This window comes from Lepisosteus platostomus, chromosome 20, assembly GCF_059453375.1.
Source record: "Lepisosteus platostomus isolate fLepPlt1 chromosome 20, fLepPlt1.hap1, whole genome shotgun sequence".
NCBI classification, from domain to species: domain Eukaryota; kingdom Metazoa; phylum Chordata; class Actinopteri; order Semionotiformes; family Lepisosteidae; genus Lepisosteus; species Lepisosteus platostomus.
In genome coordinates this window covers 7,210,945-7,228,457 of record NC_142630.1, presented here as the reverse complement: position 1 = coordinate 7,228,457, position 17,513 = coordinate 7,210,945, and the positions used below count along the sequence as shown (strand labels likewise).

The window sequence follows — 17,513 nt, the reverse complement described above, 5'->3', positions numbered from 1 at the left end:
CCATTCCGCCGCTACGCATATGGGTCTTTTTCCGCTCTCCTGCCTCTCCATGGTTCGTCCCGTTTTTCAGACATCCGTGACAGCTGCACCTTTGAGCACAATACTTTACCCCACTTGCTCCAGTCCACCCAGCTGTATAAGTGGGCATCAGCATGGTTGGGGTTAAGCTCGGAGATGGACTGGCATGTGGAGTCACATGCTTACTAGTGCACTTAATGCTACTGAAATCAGAGTGAGCTGTATGGCTTTATGGGTAAGGGCCTTGCCCTTATCTCACACTGTTATAGCAGGGTCATTCTCCATGCCAGGACCCCTGGGATACAGAGGCTGGATCCAGGGAACAGTATGGGTTGAGATTTACACCAGATGGTGTGTCTCTGGTGGCTAGGAATCCTGATATCCATCTCCACCAGGAGACATCTTCCACATCATCTTTTGCCAACACCCACAGGATGGTTTTTAAATTGATGCTCTCCTTATGTGGGCTTCTCTTGCTGTAGTATTCATATCAGGGATATTCGTTATCATTGCACATCTGTTAGTGCTCAGTTTTCTCTCTCATTCAACACTGTGTCTCAAAATAGGGAAATGATGCCAGTTCTTTTGTGTTCTAAAACATCTTGAAAACCCACTGGAACAGACTTGTGTCTCATTATTATTTTTGTATAACTTTACATTGTATAAGTACATGGAGCAATCACACTGTTACAATTCATGATAGGGCAAACAGAACTTAAATCTATAAGACAACAATAAGGCTAGCAAAAACTGGAAAAGCTATACAAATGCTGTGTAAACATAATGAAATAATAAGTATCCAGATAGCAGAGAAACAGAGCAATAATGTAATGTAATGGATTCCACGTTTCTATAATTATATACTACAGTGCTTGGAAAATCAGAATGTATAAAAGCTCTAGGAGGTGAGAGCCCCAGAGCACACCAGGAAAGACTCATTTTCAAAAGCCACCCTCCCACACAGCTGCTCCACATTTCCTTTGTCCTACCTCTTATTCTTTTGCAACCACTGGCTTTTATGCTGCAGGTGCAATCACTCAGGGTTAGCTTAGGCTAATGTAATAGTTTGCATTTGTCCCTGAAATTTCATGCTTTTCCTAACTTGAAGAGAAGTCCATTAATGGGACAGTACAGTAGGTGGACATTATTAAGCGTGTGTGGTTATGCTTCAGATACTGTGCACCACACCAGGCCTGTAAAAAATCTGAACACATTTTTTCATTAATTTCATAAAATATTTTTACAGTATTTATGGGAGAGATCCCCAAATGGCTAAATTTGACATACTGCACACTAACAAAATGAATAGATTTAAAGAAGCACTGAGCAACAGGAAATCTTCTACCAGCAGCTAATGTTCCTGTGCAGGGATGCCCATCTCCTCTACAGCTGATAGCAGGTGAATGTTGTTTTTTTCTCTGATTGCAGAGCAGCACTCTCCGTGCCTATCAGAGCTGTTTAATAAAATTCCTGGAATGCAGCACCACAGGTCAGTCCTCAGGAGTCCACTGAGTTACACTTTAAGACTCTTATAAGGTAGGTACAGTGAAATGGGAAAATCTGCAAGAGTACAGCAAGCCATGGTCTTATTTATAACATCAGACATAGATGAAAATCTACAGGTCAGTTGACCTTCGGGCACAGTATTGCTTGGGTGGCCTGTATTTTTATTTATCTTCCCCAAACTGTTTCATCCAATATTTAATAAAAATCATACTGAAAATGCATCAGTACAGTACCTGTCACATAAGGGTCTAGAGTTCACTTAAATTCCATATATTACTTGGACCCTTTATTATTAAATGATCACCCATCTAGGTGATGTCTATTCACAGCAGAAGGGGATATTAAACTTCCATTTACTTGGAAGAAAAATATGAGAAATTGCATTAATTGTTGGTAATGATTAATGTTTGGAAATACTGGAAAACCTGCAAACCTTTTTCTTCCCTAGGCAAGTCCATGTTGATTTCTTCTGATAAATTCTTCATTATTGTGCTTCTCTCTGCTATAGTGCATAATGGTTTGATATAATTCATCATGCCAGATTATGTATGAATATACTGTTAACATGCTCCCCTTTGTTCTACTGTAGGATTCCTTCAACATGTCCCAGTTATGTTTTGTCATGGTTTGAAACTATGCTCTGTGAGGTTGCTAAATGTAAGGCTACCTATAAACTGATTGTTTATAACTGAGGTACATGAAAATAAAAGAAAAAAGGATCCAAACTAAGTTTATTTTCTACAGTGTCCAAGTAAGCATGTTTTTTTTTATGTCTGGCCTTTGTCTTCTCAAGAAAAAAAACAATTTCCATGGTTCAATCTACAGAAGCAAGCAGCAAGGAAAATATATGCAAATTCCAGGGTGATAAAAACACTTTCAACATACAAGTGGAAGTGGTTATCATGAAGTAAGAGGTGCTTTATGGGATCAGACCCAAAACGCTTGTGTTTTGAGATGAGAACACGAAACCTGCTGTGTGAAATACCATTATATAGGGCTTTATCCATGTTTCAATGTTATATTGGGCCACTTTGCAGTTTAAATGTAGGGCTGCAAAGGTAAAATGAGACATACTGTAGAGCAATTGGTACAGTAGCTCCGCTTTTCCAGCTTTTACCATAATATAAACTATGTTCACATATAAAGCCATTTACTAAAGCAGAAATCTATTATGGTGAAAGGAAGCAATGCAGACAGTGTGGCTTTTTGTTTCTCAGCACTTGCAATGCAGGCTCTATAGTTCAATCACTGAGATATGAGATTAGTTTTAGCAGCCCTTGGATGAGGGGGATGTCTGAGTAATAATACTGAGAAACATCTGGCTGTGTCTGTGTTTAAAAGCAAATCTTAATGTAATGTTCTCTTCTTTGAAAAAGAAATAACAGAGTACCTTTGAATTAGAAACGTATTAGAAGCAAATTGCTTGAGCCAGCCTAAATACAGTAATATGCTAGTCAGTTTGAGAACAAAAGAACAGGAGCTGAACTTGACAAAGCGATTTCAGCAGGGCAAAATTCTAGTAGGGCTAAGCAGGTGCAAATTTTTTATTTATTCCATTACAGCTGACCAAATCTCAAAAATGCATACTTAATATGCACTTCATTCACTGGGATGCTGCTCGAAGGAACTGCAATAATGTCTTCTACACTTTAGATAGCAATAGCTATGTACCAAACAGATATTACTTTTGACACGAGCATTACTCAGGGTTCACTGATTATTGCCCCAATGAAACACAATAGATAGCATTGCAGGCTCAGACCTTTACTCGTGAAAGGAATTACTCTAAAGAACCCACAGTTGGCTCTTTCTGAGTAGGATTCATTTATCTCACCTAATAGCCAATGTGCCACAATTCCCTGAAGAACACTACAGAAAGGATGCAATTAGTGCCCTCCTTTCCTCCCTCCTTTCACTCCCTGTGCCTGAATCAAGGGTGTACAGCTTGTTTCCTTTAAAACACTGAGGATTTGAGTCAAATGAAACACAAGATTGCTGATCCAAATACAATATAATTTTGTCCATCCATTGAGATTTCCTTTACAAAAGTCATAGAGTCTATCCCTTTGATACACAGGTGTCTCAGAAACGTACTACGCCCCGCTGTAATGCTGACACTAGAAAAGAACTGAGCCTCACATTCTCCCTCCTCAGTGTGTAAACTGGCCAAGAAGACTAATTCCAGTTTTTACCACTGCAGAACTCTTCCTTGTCAAGATCTGCCAGAAAAAAATCACATTCCCTCAGCTGTGTGTTCACATAATGTTAGCTGATATGTGCTTTGCAGCTAATTTCTCCCAAGACAGAAAATTAGCTCTGAGTAAATTCAAATGCAAAATAGATCTTTATTCTCAGAAGAAGGGAGAATTCCTCCTGGAAATGATGACGCTTATGATTCACCTCATTGCAGAGTTTAGGCAACACTTTTCTCATTTACTTCATTTCTTTTTCCTTCAGATTCAAAATAAAATGATCAGTGACTATGCAGATAAAAACAAAATCACCTCATCTGTGCTGCAATAAAAACAAAATAATTTAATATAATTTTTGTAATATTTTCTCCAGTCTAACACATCTACCACACTGGATAAAACTTGTAAACATTTACTGGTAATAAATATTTAAAAACTACCAAGCAGCAGTTTTAGTCCAATCTAATGTACTGTAATTGTTTTAATAAATCACAGAACAATGCCTTTGGGTGACAATAATTAGTGCATATTCTGCACTGTATTTGAATTAGATCTGTTCTTGCTATGTGACATTCATCCTTATGGAACCTGACCAAAATGCATAATACTGTGTTTATCCCTGCACAGCTCATTGAGTTCTCTCTCGAATCTGTCTGTATGTTTGAATGCAGATGATCAAGAAAATAGCCTCACAGAGACAAACTTGGACGAGACTATAAGCTCACTCATTGAATCCACAATCAAAGGCCCTTAACGGTGAGTACAAAGAATAATGGCACATTTAAGTGTTTTTTCCATTTGTTTTGGTGAGGATTTAGCCATGATTAGATTACATTTGTAGATAATAATGCTGAGAATTAAGTTTTAGTATGTAATACAATAATACAAAAGCTCTCCTGGAGATGTCACGTGCGTGTAGTAGAACTGTATGTTTCAGATATTGCAAGGGGTCTTCAATTATTCACTAGGTCCCTTTAGTGAAAACCCTTACAATATTTTTTGTGCTTCCCCATGCTCATTCATATCTCTTATTTTATACCACCATGTCATTTCATTTTGAGCCATCGCACCAGTTCAATTCAGGCATGTAGCGGAAGTGAGACTGAAATTAAAAATGAAATAAAAGACTGCATTCTTCTGGACCTGTTGTGCGAGCCAGAGAAGTAATCAATGCTTTTTTTCCCACAAGTAAAACTCCAGAAGTTCATTCCATTCAGGTGGTCTTCTGTATTTTTCCAACAAACCACTTTTCCTAGAGCTGCCAGTGTTGCTATAGGAACAGGAAAATCGTGCAATGTGCTTCCAGTCCTGATCATGTTATCTCTATGAACTCATTGGGGCGCCAAGAGCTAACACATACGTGAAAAATCTGAATACCACTTCCAACCAGCAAATGTTGCCAGATACTATGAGGAAACGTCAACACCAATCAAATGGAATTACACAAAGAATGGAAAGCATTCCACTTGACACTTTTCTTTTCTCCTTAACTCACATAGAACAGCTAGAGTCTAAAAGCTGTTCTAAGTAAAGCTTCTCAGTCATTGAAATGATTGTGTGGTAGTTTCCACCCTTCTGAAGGCAGCAGGATTTTGACAGCTAGTCAGTCAAACATCATCACTATGTAATACTCACAAAGATGTGCAAAGAGAATCAGCGAGTTCAGATTTTTTACACCTTTATTTTAAATTTGTCTCAAGCAGTAAGAATAAACCAATGTTGCTTTATGTTAAAAATCAAATGGCCATGGTACTTGCTGAATAACAGAAAATTCTAAAAGACCTCCTTTGTCAGGTGACCTCCAGAGAGATTTGCTCACTTTGCTGACCACGAAAAAGACATTGTGCAATGCACTTACTGTACAGTACTGTATGTATCGTTTCCCTTTATCAGCTATGGACCCATAACCATAAAAGGGTGTCAATTTTATTGTCTTTTAGGCACAGAGTCAAAAATGAGTCTCAGTGCAGTTTTGAGCCCGAGATTCACCAATTAACTATACCCTTAGCACTAAAAGGAGAAGTTAGGAAGTACTCAGCAAAAGGAAGATCTAAATGGAGTTTACAATAAAAAGTGTGGGAGGGATGACAACAGCCAAGTTCAATCTGACTCAGCTCTCAGCAATTCACAATCACTCCTGTCATTTCCTCACCTAAAACATTTACATTAATACATGTAATGCATTTCTTCATGTCACATATGTTTTTTTGCATCCCACCTCCACCCCATCTGCACCTCTGCAGCTGCCCTTTGGTCACTCCTCACTCATGGGGGTCCCAGCCTCTTCATCCTGTGTCCAGGGGGTCAGTCCTCAGCCAAGTGTGTTAAACCAGATTTTGACTAAAACCCTCCATAATTCTTTCAGTACACTTAACCCTTGGTTTCTGTTATTCGTAGTGAAACAATTACTATAATCATGGAAGCATATAATGAAAATCAGTCTACTTTAACAGTCATGATAAAACTGTAGAATAAATCTTTACCTGTCTGTGTGTCCCATTTTCTCCTCCTTATCACTAATTTTGAGACCACTCAGCATCCTGTATCATTTTCCTGAAGCACTGATCAATATTCAGAACAAACTGAAGAAAGAATTCTTTAGCCTCCTCTAAAACCATAACAGTTATTTTCACTCATGTATGCCCCTGATTTGATTCTGAAAATAATTTATGTAACTAATGTTGCACACCTGAGAAGATCCAGTTGGTTTGAAAAGTAGTGAAGCAGTAATTTTTGGGCTTTAGCCTAATGTGGAGACTGAATCAAGATTTTATTCATTTATAGGTAAGTTGGAGCATTTTTTTTGCAAAGGAAAAGAGTTTCAAACACTGTCCTGCAAATTGTGTTCCTAATGTACAAAAGACCAACAGGGTGGGAGTTTTGTATGTGCTATGTTTGTGTGATGTGGCTGTTTGCAGCACATCTTTACAAATTCTAAATCATTGAAAATAGATCAATACATTTAAGTATTCTATACAGTAGCTTGCAGAGCAGCTACCCAAGTAATTAGGGTCTAATTCTTTACTTCATGTCATACGCCATTGAAAAGTTAATATACTAGAGGTATGTACACCAGGACCATTTGTTTCAAACACTTTTTTAAATAAAAAAGTTTTTAAAAATGAAATATGTATAAATATATACAAATAAAATTATTTAATAGCTAAAAGTCTATTTTTAGATTTTCAGCCATTTTATCTGAATGTTGTCAAGTTATATCTTAATATCACTGTATAATCCTGAAGGGTTTACCCATTGGCCTAATTAGAGTACTGGAAAACCATTTTGATCTTTGAAATGGTTAAAAATTCATCTCAGACTTATTTTTGTATATTTTTGCTAGCTATATTCCTGTAGGGGGGTGGCACAGTGGTGCAGTGGTTTGCATTACTGCTTTGCAGCACTGAACCCCAGGGCTCAATTCTCCACGTGGGGTTTTATCTGTGTGGACTTTGTATGTTCTCCTGTGTTCGCATGAGTTTCCCCCAGATGCTCCGGTTTTCAAAAACACACTTGTAGGTTAAGTGGCTTCTGGAAAAATTGGCCCTGGATGTGAGTGTGCATTTCTGTGTTTGTCTGCCCGATAATGGACTGACGTCCCATCCATGGTGTACCCTGCCTCACACCCATTGCTTGCTGGGATGGGCTCCAGCTCCCCCATGACCCTAAATTGGAAGGTTAAAAAGTGGATGGATGTTTTCCGCATCATGTTGGCGCAGTGGTTAGCATGGCTGTTTCACAACGCTGGGGTCCCGAGTTCAATTCCTGGTGTGATTTCTGCATGGAAATTGTCTGTTTCCATCTTGTTTTTGTGGGTTTCCTCCAGGTGCTCTGGTTTCCTGCCAGAGTCCACAGACATAGCAGTAGGATAATTGGTTTCTGGGAAAATTGGTCCTATTGTGAGTGTATGCGTGTTTCTCTTTGTGTCTTGTGAATGACTCATAACCCATCTAGAGTATATCCTGCCTTCTGCCAATTGCTTGCTGGGATATGCTGTGGCTCCCCTGTGACCCTTTATTGGATAAAATGATCAGAAAATGGATGGATGTTCCTGTATCTGTTGTGTGCTGTAACTTGTCTCCTGAAATCTGTGTAGAATCTGTAATTTTGAAGGGCTGTGCTATTCGATTTCATTGCACCTTTGTCTGCCACCAGATAATCAGAGATCATCACTGAGCACATACCAAAAACAGTGATATGGTTTAAATAATAACAGTTTTCAGGCAATTTTAACTTCATCCATATTACTTTAGGAGATGTTTTATTAATTTACCCATCCCTAATGAATTCATTGGAAGATAGCAATTAGCAAGAAAAACCTAAAACTAGGATTCTGGTGTATACAAATCCACATTGAATTTTTCTGCCCTCTGGGGCTTGAAGGATCAACTGTTCTGACCTTATTACTTCTCCTCCGTAGTGTATTGTAAAAACAAGCTTAAAATTATTGACACTTCAGTGCGTCATAATACAATTTTTCCCTGAAGAACAAAGAGACATACATGAAGTATTGACTTCAGCTTTCATACACAGGAGAAACAAGTTATGCAAAGCTAAAGTCAAAATGCAAAACTGTTTTCTGTTGCCTAATATATTTATGTGGTTACAGAAGATACCCTTAGGAGATGTTTCTTAGCTGAGGTGATATTCAACCATATTTGTAGGAAGCTAAAAGGATCCAAACTCTTGTATATTTTTATTATTTATGCCAAAAACAATATCTAGATCTGGCTGTCTGGATCTTTGCCTAACAATAACAAAACAAATATAAAAATTCATTTTTTATAGTAGAAAGAGTTCCATGAATAATGAACTATATACAGTACATAGGTTTTAGGCAAGAGAAAGTACATATGAGCACATGCATAGTTGTGACAGAGTGCTTGTTATTTTTCTTTCTCTTACAATGTGAAATGCTCCAATATTTCCCTCTACCCTTCTGGTATGTTTGAGAGTGTGTATGTGATACGAATGAAGTGTGAATGATACTTACCCTTTTTGTTGTTCTCCATTGGAGTATTGTGTTGTGTTGGACAACATGGCCACCAGCCACAAGTCTTCTGTTTGTAGTTTGTAGTTTCCCACACTGCCACATCAGCAGTACTAAAAACACTGCTGATCTTAAAGGTTACTAGTAGGCCATCTATAAATAACTAATGTATGTTTATTTGTTTGGTTTAAATGTATAAAAGCTGTTGCATGACTTTGTTAAACTTTACAGGTTACTCTGGATTTGTATTAAGTACTTTATTTGTTTAAAAATTGTCCACCAGATATGAGCAAGTCCCTTTAAGAGAGAAGGGCCCTGGGATAGGAGGGGCTATAAAAGGGACTGGGAGGGCTCAGTAGGGAGGAGGGTGCCTTGGAGGAAAGGTGTGGAGAGTTCTCCTGTGAGGGGTTTTTTTTTTGTTATCCCTATTTTAATGGCAATAAATCCAGTTTTGTTTGCATTTGAAGACTGCTGCGTGGGAGTTTCTTTTCTTTTGAGCCAAACCTGGTCACTCGGCCAGTGACAATACCGTTATTTATATTTTAAATTCATTTATATTTATTTAAAAATAAATTATTTCTTTTTTAGTAATTCTATTTTAGTTATTTATATTTTAAATAATGACAACGTAGGTCTGTTAATTGTTTTAGTAGTATTGTCCCCTTGGATAACAAAATTCAGAGGTCATTTCATATAAACACTAGGTGCAAACTGGTATTTGTGTTGCCTTAAAACTACAAAAATGGTTTGATTAAGAAATTGTGTTGGAACGAATACGGCCAACACACAGGTTGTACGAGCCGGTTGCAGTGCAGTGACGACGAAGCCCTCCACTCCCCTGCGAGCTTGGCCACCCGGACTGAGGAAGGTCTTCTTAAGCTCAGCTGGCAATACCCCTTTTGAGCAACACCATTGACTGAGGCAGGAGCGGCAAGGGCACAAGCCCGAGAACCCGAATTCTCTATGGTATAAATACCCATTGAGAAATCGTCATTTTAATTAGTGCAAGAAGAGTAGAAGACATAACTGTGTCCCAAATAATAAAGACTACCTCTATCTATCCGCGTAATTGAAGGAGGCCTGCCTGTCGGAGACGTTGCAGAGAGAAGATACTCTGCGTCAGCAGTCAGCAGACTAATCCAGAGAGACTCTCTCTGTGAGGGACAAGCCTGTTCTGGGAGGTTGGAAGAAGGATGCCACACTGGCCCAACTGTTCATCAAATTGATCTGTCAGCAAAATTGTTTTCAGGCAGTAACGGTGAAATAACCTATACATTAACAGAATTCCTGTAGCTTTTTTGGGTGTAGGAAAATAATCTTGTCTGATGTTCATTGTCTGACCCAGGATAACATATTGTCAGCTATATACTGGCAAACATGTAATTGCCATCTTCTGTAAAGAAGATAAAGGACACTGCTGAGGTGGCAGCAGAAAGGGGTCAAATATTTAATTTACTGATAAATGCCGTTTCTTTCTTGACAGATCTGATGGAAGACAAAGAGTGTGGAGACGTCATGGTGAGCAAAATACTGGCTGTTGTGTTTTTCCAAGACAAACCAAGGTTTGTGGAAGGGTGACAATGTAGGAAGGAATCTCTAACATGTCCTTGGTGAAGATTAGTGGCGGCCATTGACATTTTCATTTTTAAAACTTCTTTTCAATTTGTTGCATTTATGAGTGATAGTTTCCTTTGATGCTTAGTATATATTTAAACTTTCATTTAATCAACCAGGCCTCAGTATTTGTTTTTTGTGATTTGTTTTTACTAATTGGCTCAGTTAACTACTGGCTCTTAGATGAGTTAAAATGAGAATACCCATATGCAGGGGAAAAGTAAAACGTACTAAATAACTTGAACGGTTCTCACATTCACCTACAGGATAGAACTCTTTGTGAAGTTCCTTACCTTCTATTTTGAACCCCATGTCTGTGGATTGATAAGGTAATACATGGCAGGATAGAAATTAGGGGAAATTATTTCAGTTTATTGACTTACTGTACATGGTAGACACAGTGACTATAAAGTGCCATAAACTGAGCAGTCTTTCAGTCTTATTGAAATGCGTAATTACTAAACAGACTTTGACATTTCATGCTGTATCAGGCAAGTTAGGTTAATTTAAAATCCTGGCTTTGGGGAAAGTGTAATTCATTCTTACTGAAATCTACAAACATGCACTCGGTGAGCCTCACATACACTGCTTGTAGAGATAGCTACGTGACGCAAATCATTGTATCAGCTCAAATTGAGTTTAAATTAAAACATCAAAGGGCATAGGTGAAACATACGTGACTAATGGTGTTTAATTTTATCTTAAAGTTTGCAGTCATCTTTAAGGCCTTTGAAATATTAATTCACAGTATTTGACCCCTAACTGCTTCACATTATCTCTAAGTTGCTTGTCATTAATATCCTGTAGATGCCGAGTGTTTTGATTTTACAGATGTGGATGTGTGACGTGCCTCTGCAAGTGATCTTTTCTGTGTTAGGTAGTCTTGTGGCCTATTGAATTATTCATGGAAAATCAAAGACCGTTAAAACTTATTTTTTACAGGTGCACATCTTGAGATTTTTCAAGGCCATTCTAAATTCTCAAAATGTTTTCAATTCCTTGTTTAATTGGAGTTACATAAACAACTCGGGTTTCTATGGATTTTTTTAGCACAAATTTGAACCATTATTTAATACAGCTCAACTCATCTTCATATAGTTTTGTGCTTGTTTTGTATTATCAATAATGAAAACTAATGTATATTTACAGCTTTCCAATTTTTATCTCAATTTGGTTGTTTGGTGCCAGTTCCCCATTATAATGAAACTAACAATATTATTGGGAAATTCTTCAATTTATAAAAATGATCCTGTCATAGTTATTTATACTAAGATCAATCCCAGACTACTAAAATTACATTATGCTTTAGGATATTTCCTTTGTCAAAGATGATACACACCAGAATACAGAAAATAATCATATGAACAGATTTTATTTGCTTTGTTAGTCTCAAATACATTCTTCCTCTCTTAACAAGCTCTAAATGAGGAGCGAAATAATCAAATATCTCCTCAAAGCTAAATAAAATTGAATTTAATGCCAAATACACAAGTGCTGTAAGTGCTCAACATATAGTGATCAACATATAATGTCTTTTTGAAATAATGTTTATATTTTTATAGTGTCTTCCAAACTAGTGTCTTCCAAAAGCATCAGAACTGCAAAATCAATAGAATATTCATTGTAATGTTGAGTTCCAATCGCATGCATGGATTTGATCATTTGATTACAACAAAATCATACACTAGAGTATAAGTTTAGTACATATTATATTGTAACTCTCATGGTTACACACAAATTTCTTGACCGTAAAACACTTTGCTGTCACAATACGTTTGGAGGACAATGTATTGCTTTTTAAATTCAGACCCTCCTCTTAGTTCTAACAGCTTATAGCAGATTTGTTTTATCTGTTCAGCCAGGAAGGTTGAAACAGTAGCCTGGTAATGTGGAGCACTCCTCTCTCCCAGTAACTATTGCACCTGACTCCTCTTCCACTGCTTTCACAAAAAAGTACCTTTTGTTCAAAAACAGGTTTTTGATCCCTACAACACAAAAGGTATCACAAAACCGAGTATGTGTTACTACAGTATATATAGATAAATAATGATACACTTTGTATTAAATCTAATGTAGCACAGTCTGGGAAATTTAACTTTTTTATAGACTATATACTATCTATATACAGGTAACTGTATATAGTTACAGATATTTTTCTATCTATATCCTTATTGAAAAAATCATGAATGAAAGAAATAAACTGGAGACAGGCATCTCTAATATATCACATCTAATGGATGTGTGATACTGTATATTGTAACTTCTACTAGAAAATTAGCACAGCTGAGCTGCATTCAGCTGCATTCATCTGCATAGTCCATAATGTTGAGAGGAGACCGTCGTGTTAAGCTAATTATGTTGACATCATATTTAAGTTACATTAAATAATTATATTAGATCTCACTTTTTCACAAGAGTCTGTGCATGTAGGGAGCATAAATAGGGATACTGCAGTCTGTGGTGAATAGAAGTCCAGGTTAAAATGGGAACAATATTCCAATAAAATGGTATCCCTCATTTGCCCAAAGTTGTCCACTCCCTCCCTTCAAAAACTATAAAAAATAATGTACATTTGGAAAATTACAACATAAAATGTAGGCCAAAAGAATTGCATTAAAGTTTAAAATATGAATGTTCAAAGAAATTAAGTTAAAGGTTTGCACCCCTCCTGCCTGAAAAATATTTACAAAACACAAATTTACTTTTTTTTTACTATTCCTATTTTCATGTATTGCCACCTAAACCATGCATGTCGAGTGGTATACATTTGTGCTATTGATTAAGAAAAGAAAAAAATGGTAGCAAGGGGCTTTGGTAAGCATGATACAGAAACAAAATGAGTTTTTGTTCTTTGATCACCTCATATATTTTGGAAAAATTCAATTCCACCTTCTTTATTTGCTGAAATATCAAATCAATGCTTCTGGGTTCCCTTACAAGACCCCATAAACTATAAATTGTCTTCCCAGATTCCATTGCTAATCATCTCCTCCTACTTAATCAACCCCCAGACTCTGGGCTCTAACTCCCTGTATAATATTATAATTATATATACTGTGTCCAATGTTGCAGTGTTATCCTGTTTCCCATTCAAATGAAAAATCCAACTCTTGTTAATTCATTCCCAAGCTCAGCTATTAACTTTGAGCATGTTGTTGAGTACAGCACCGACATGATGGAGTCACAGTCTGATACCAAAGTTCTTGGCCATCTGAGGTACAGTGACAAAGCAAGTGGCTGTTGGGGTTACTGTAAAAAAAAAACACCTAATGGTCAGGAGGTCACTAGTTCAAGTTAGAGTGGATAGGGCAAGGATATAGAAATCTCACAGTCAGTTAATATATGACTTGCACGTCACCTGCTTCTAAAGATTGGCAGCATCTGCAAGTTATTAGGCATGTAATATGACTTAATTAAGAGAGCCCTTTTAACAGTAACCAGAGACTGATCCTGCATAATCTCTAAATTATTTAATGTAACTAATAAATAAATAATAAATTAGATTCAAATTATTAGAAGGCTTTAGAAATTTGTAACGTGATAGTGTTGTAAAAAAGCCTGTTGGATTGGGGCTCTTTGGAAACAAGGCTGGAGACCCCTGTACTAGCGAAAGGGTGCATTATTGGAAACAGGCATTGTAAATGAAACCTTATTGGGCAATACTGAAGTGGTATACATAACATCATAACTAACATTTGATATATAATTGTAATATTATAATTTGGTCATGGTGCATGGAGCTATTTAAATTATGAAATAGTTTGTGTACTCATCCTCAAACAGAACTCATCAACAGCTGAATTACAAAGTGATAAAGAAAATCTGTTACAAAATCAAAATCCTTCATAGCTGTTGCATTGAGATTTTATGTAACAGACATACTGAAGCATGGGAAATTTTTTAGGCAAGTTAACTTGAGTGATCAACGTGGAGGGTTCCAATTTCTGAGGCATACTGATGGCACAAAGGTTCATTAATTTAACCATTTAACAGTTAATCACATTATCTGCACCTGACCGTCTCACTAATAAGGTAAACTAGTATGAATGCAACAGCCAAGTTCACTTGAGTGTCTTAATTAAGAATAAAAAATACACCTAAGACTTTCAATGACAGTGTCATCACAACCAACCAGCACTGCCAGTATCACTTTTGGGTTTGAGTCTGTGTTTGAGCGGTCTGTCCTTGTCTTGCAGGATCCTAGATCTAAAGGTGCTCATTTCTCAGGGAAGACTGCACAAGAATCCTCAAGTCAATGGCGCTTCAATAGGTGGTATTCACTCAAGTCACTGTAGTTTCTCTTCAGTAATGTCACAATCTTAAGTCAACAGGGCCAGGAGAATCCCACTCAGTTACTTCAGGTCTCCCATTTGCTTCATTCTCTTACCTGAGACTTTCACACAAGTTGTAGTGGGTGGGACATTCGCATTAAAAGCCCTACTCTGTCACTTCATTCTCACTAAGGACTACTAGCATCCAGTGCATTATCTCAACTTTAGCTCAACTGGCTGACCCTGTTTGGCCAGAGACAATACTCTTAAAAAGCTGAACCCCTGACAGCAGCAGCCAGTTTGCATTTTTCCCATTAATTACATAATCCATGACCACTAGCATGGCTGCTGATGTTAAAGCCAAGAAGTACTCAAGATTCAGCTAGCATTATCTGGACAAGGGGAGAGCACACTACTGCACTGCCCACTAGTGATACTCAACTCCAACAACTCCGGCTCAGGAAGCCACCCAATATTCTGCAGTACACCAAAATCCATTGAACCTGGCATACAAACTAACCAACCTCCTCCTGTCCAGCAGCTGAGAAGCACCTCAGGATTTAAGGTGTATTAGTACTCTGTACTCACCAAGTCTCACAGATCTGCAGCTCAGCTTAGTGTAGCCAATCAGTGCAGCTGTGACTCATTCCACAGCTTCTTTCAATGAGCAGTTAGCTTTCCTGACAAGCATCCTTTATTTTTTTTTAAAAACAAAGTGGTTTATTGTGATACTCATTCTATATAGTAGTTTTAATTGTTGAGCAGGTTTTCTATAATGTGAGTATGAATTATTTTCTTCTAGTTTAGTCATCAATGTCTGTCTGTGAATATGTTACAGAGGCTATCCTTTGACTAAATTGTTTTCTTACAATGAATCTATGTAGTCTTTCACTATATTAATGTTATGTCTGCAAGAAATTACATTATAGAAATAAAAAATAACTTCTGTGTACCAGAATGACACCTTCTCGTCTATCATTAAAGAAAATTACATTTTAATCAGTTCTGTCTTATCAAGGCAGCTTCACCACACAGTCATGAAAAAAGGGTGTTTTTTCATAATTGATTTTCATTCATTGAGATAGTGAATGGGTGTATCAGGTTATACATGCGAACTCATGTGTTATGTAGGAAGCACTGATGCAAAAATCAAAATCAAATGGCAATAAATACTAAATCTTTATTTAGTTTTTTTCTGTTAAAAACACAGAAAATATACAGAATTGTTTTTTTTTCTTTTTCACAGACAAATACAACAATGCAAACACTGTCATGCACTTGGTTTGTATAAACATTTTACCTAAATGCCAAGAAAGGAATGCATTAAAAGAGCAGGGCTTGTGCACAGCGGGCTCGTATCCTCAGCATATTATACTGAAAAAGAATGGACAACACATTTAAATCACAGATAAGTAAGCATGCAATAAAATTGTTTTCCATCTTCATTCCATTTAATTTTCATTTCAGAATTTCACTGCAAATACCCACGGCTAGACCTTTACCCTGAACATGGGAACACGTGACCCCAGCATTCATTTCTGTATCATTCAATTGCTAATGTGCCAAAACAGAGTTGATGAATACAAATAAGGGGACTGGAGGTATGCATTTAGTGATATTCATATCCTAACTACATTTGCATTCTTATACATTTTCAAATAAACCATCCATTTCAATGAGCAAGTAAGTCTTCACCTCAATTTTATCAGAAGGAGCGGGTTCTTCAGTTCTACAGTGCTCTCTGACTTATCTTAGCCGCACTGTACGTTAAAGCTTAGAATGTAAAGTATAAGAGCTTTCTACCACTATAGTTTCATCTATAAGAACTTCACTTTCCCTGAGGGGTGACCTGAATTCAACAAAGCACTAGTAAGGCAGTGCTGCTAAAAAAAAAAAACAAAGCACTATGAATCCCTAGTATTAACTTTCATGTTTAACCACAAATCTATCAGCTACGAATGATGTTACATACATGTACATGTACTTGCTAGTAAGGTTCTTTTTCATGCCTTTTCAATGCAATCAGAGAGAGCGATCCTTCATTCACTGCATGAAGCAGAGACATGTGATTTTGCACATAAAACGTACACACACCTTTACAGGTACGTTTTATTATTGGTAGTGGAGTAGAATGGGAACTGAGGTTCCCAAAAATGCTCATGCTAAAGATAACATTTCTGTGACCTGAATGGGTTTCATTTTTGTGTCGCAATACTACTTTGTGATATAAGCCTTGCAGCTCACTGGGGTGTTCTTGAACAGCGCCTTGCAAAAGTATTCAGACCCTTGCAAAGTTTTCACTTTTTTTTTTGCTTTAAAGCTTTTAGTCATGACACTTTGAAGTAGCAGTTAATATTTGTTAAATATACATACTAGTCCAGACATTCAAAGCAAAAAGCAGAAAGATGCAAATACATCATTTGAAATAAACATGGAAAAGTCATGATTGCATAAATTAAATGAATTGCTTAAATAAAATTAGGTGCAGAAAATTACATTAATAAACCTATGTCTGTGTACAGTACTAGTGGTTCACGTGATTTCAGAATGAATACAACCTGTCTCTTGTAATGCAGGTCATGCATTTCAAGCAAAACTCAACCATAAACACCAAGGAGCTTTCAAATCAACTTGGTGATATATTACATAAAGGCACAAATTGGGAGTAGAATATAAAAACATTTTGAAGTTTAATGCAGTATCTCATTAAGAAGTATAAGACACACAGAACCTGCCTAGAACCAGATGTCCCTCCAAACAGAAGGCAAGGAGGAAACTGTGAGAAGAGGGAAGTCACTGTGAGGCCTATGGAAATTTTGAAAGAGTTACAGAGTTCAGTGGCTAAGATGGGAGAAAATGTAAATGGGTCAACAAAACACTGGTATCTCTTCAAAGAAGTCTTGTGTGGAACTGAACAAGATC

The 17,513-nt window shown here is 37.1% G+C and overlaps 1 protein-coding gene across 5 annotated transcripts in view; it reads left to right on the top strand.

The window, feature by feature from the left end:
• Nucleotides 1–15,552, top strand: part of LOC148644417 (serine/threonine-protein kinase Nek11-like) — a 60,753-nt gene extending 45,201 nt beyond the window's left edge. For 4 of the 5 annotated variants that reach the window (XM_088613748.1, XM_088613749.1, XM_088613750.1 and 1 more), the window contains one exon: nt 1,447–1,564. In XM_088613748.1, the coding sequence (XP_088469874.1) occupies nt 1,447–1,530 (84 nt within the window). In that variant the 3' untranslated portion in view covers nt 1,531–1,564. Of the gene's footprint in view, nt 1–1,446; nt 1,565–4,387; nt 4,473–10,189; nt 10,225–14,516 lie in introns of those variants that run through there. The other variant, XM_088613752.1, reaches the window with a different exon arrangement.
• Nucleotides 15,553–17,513: the final 1,961 nt, after the last annotated feature.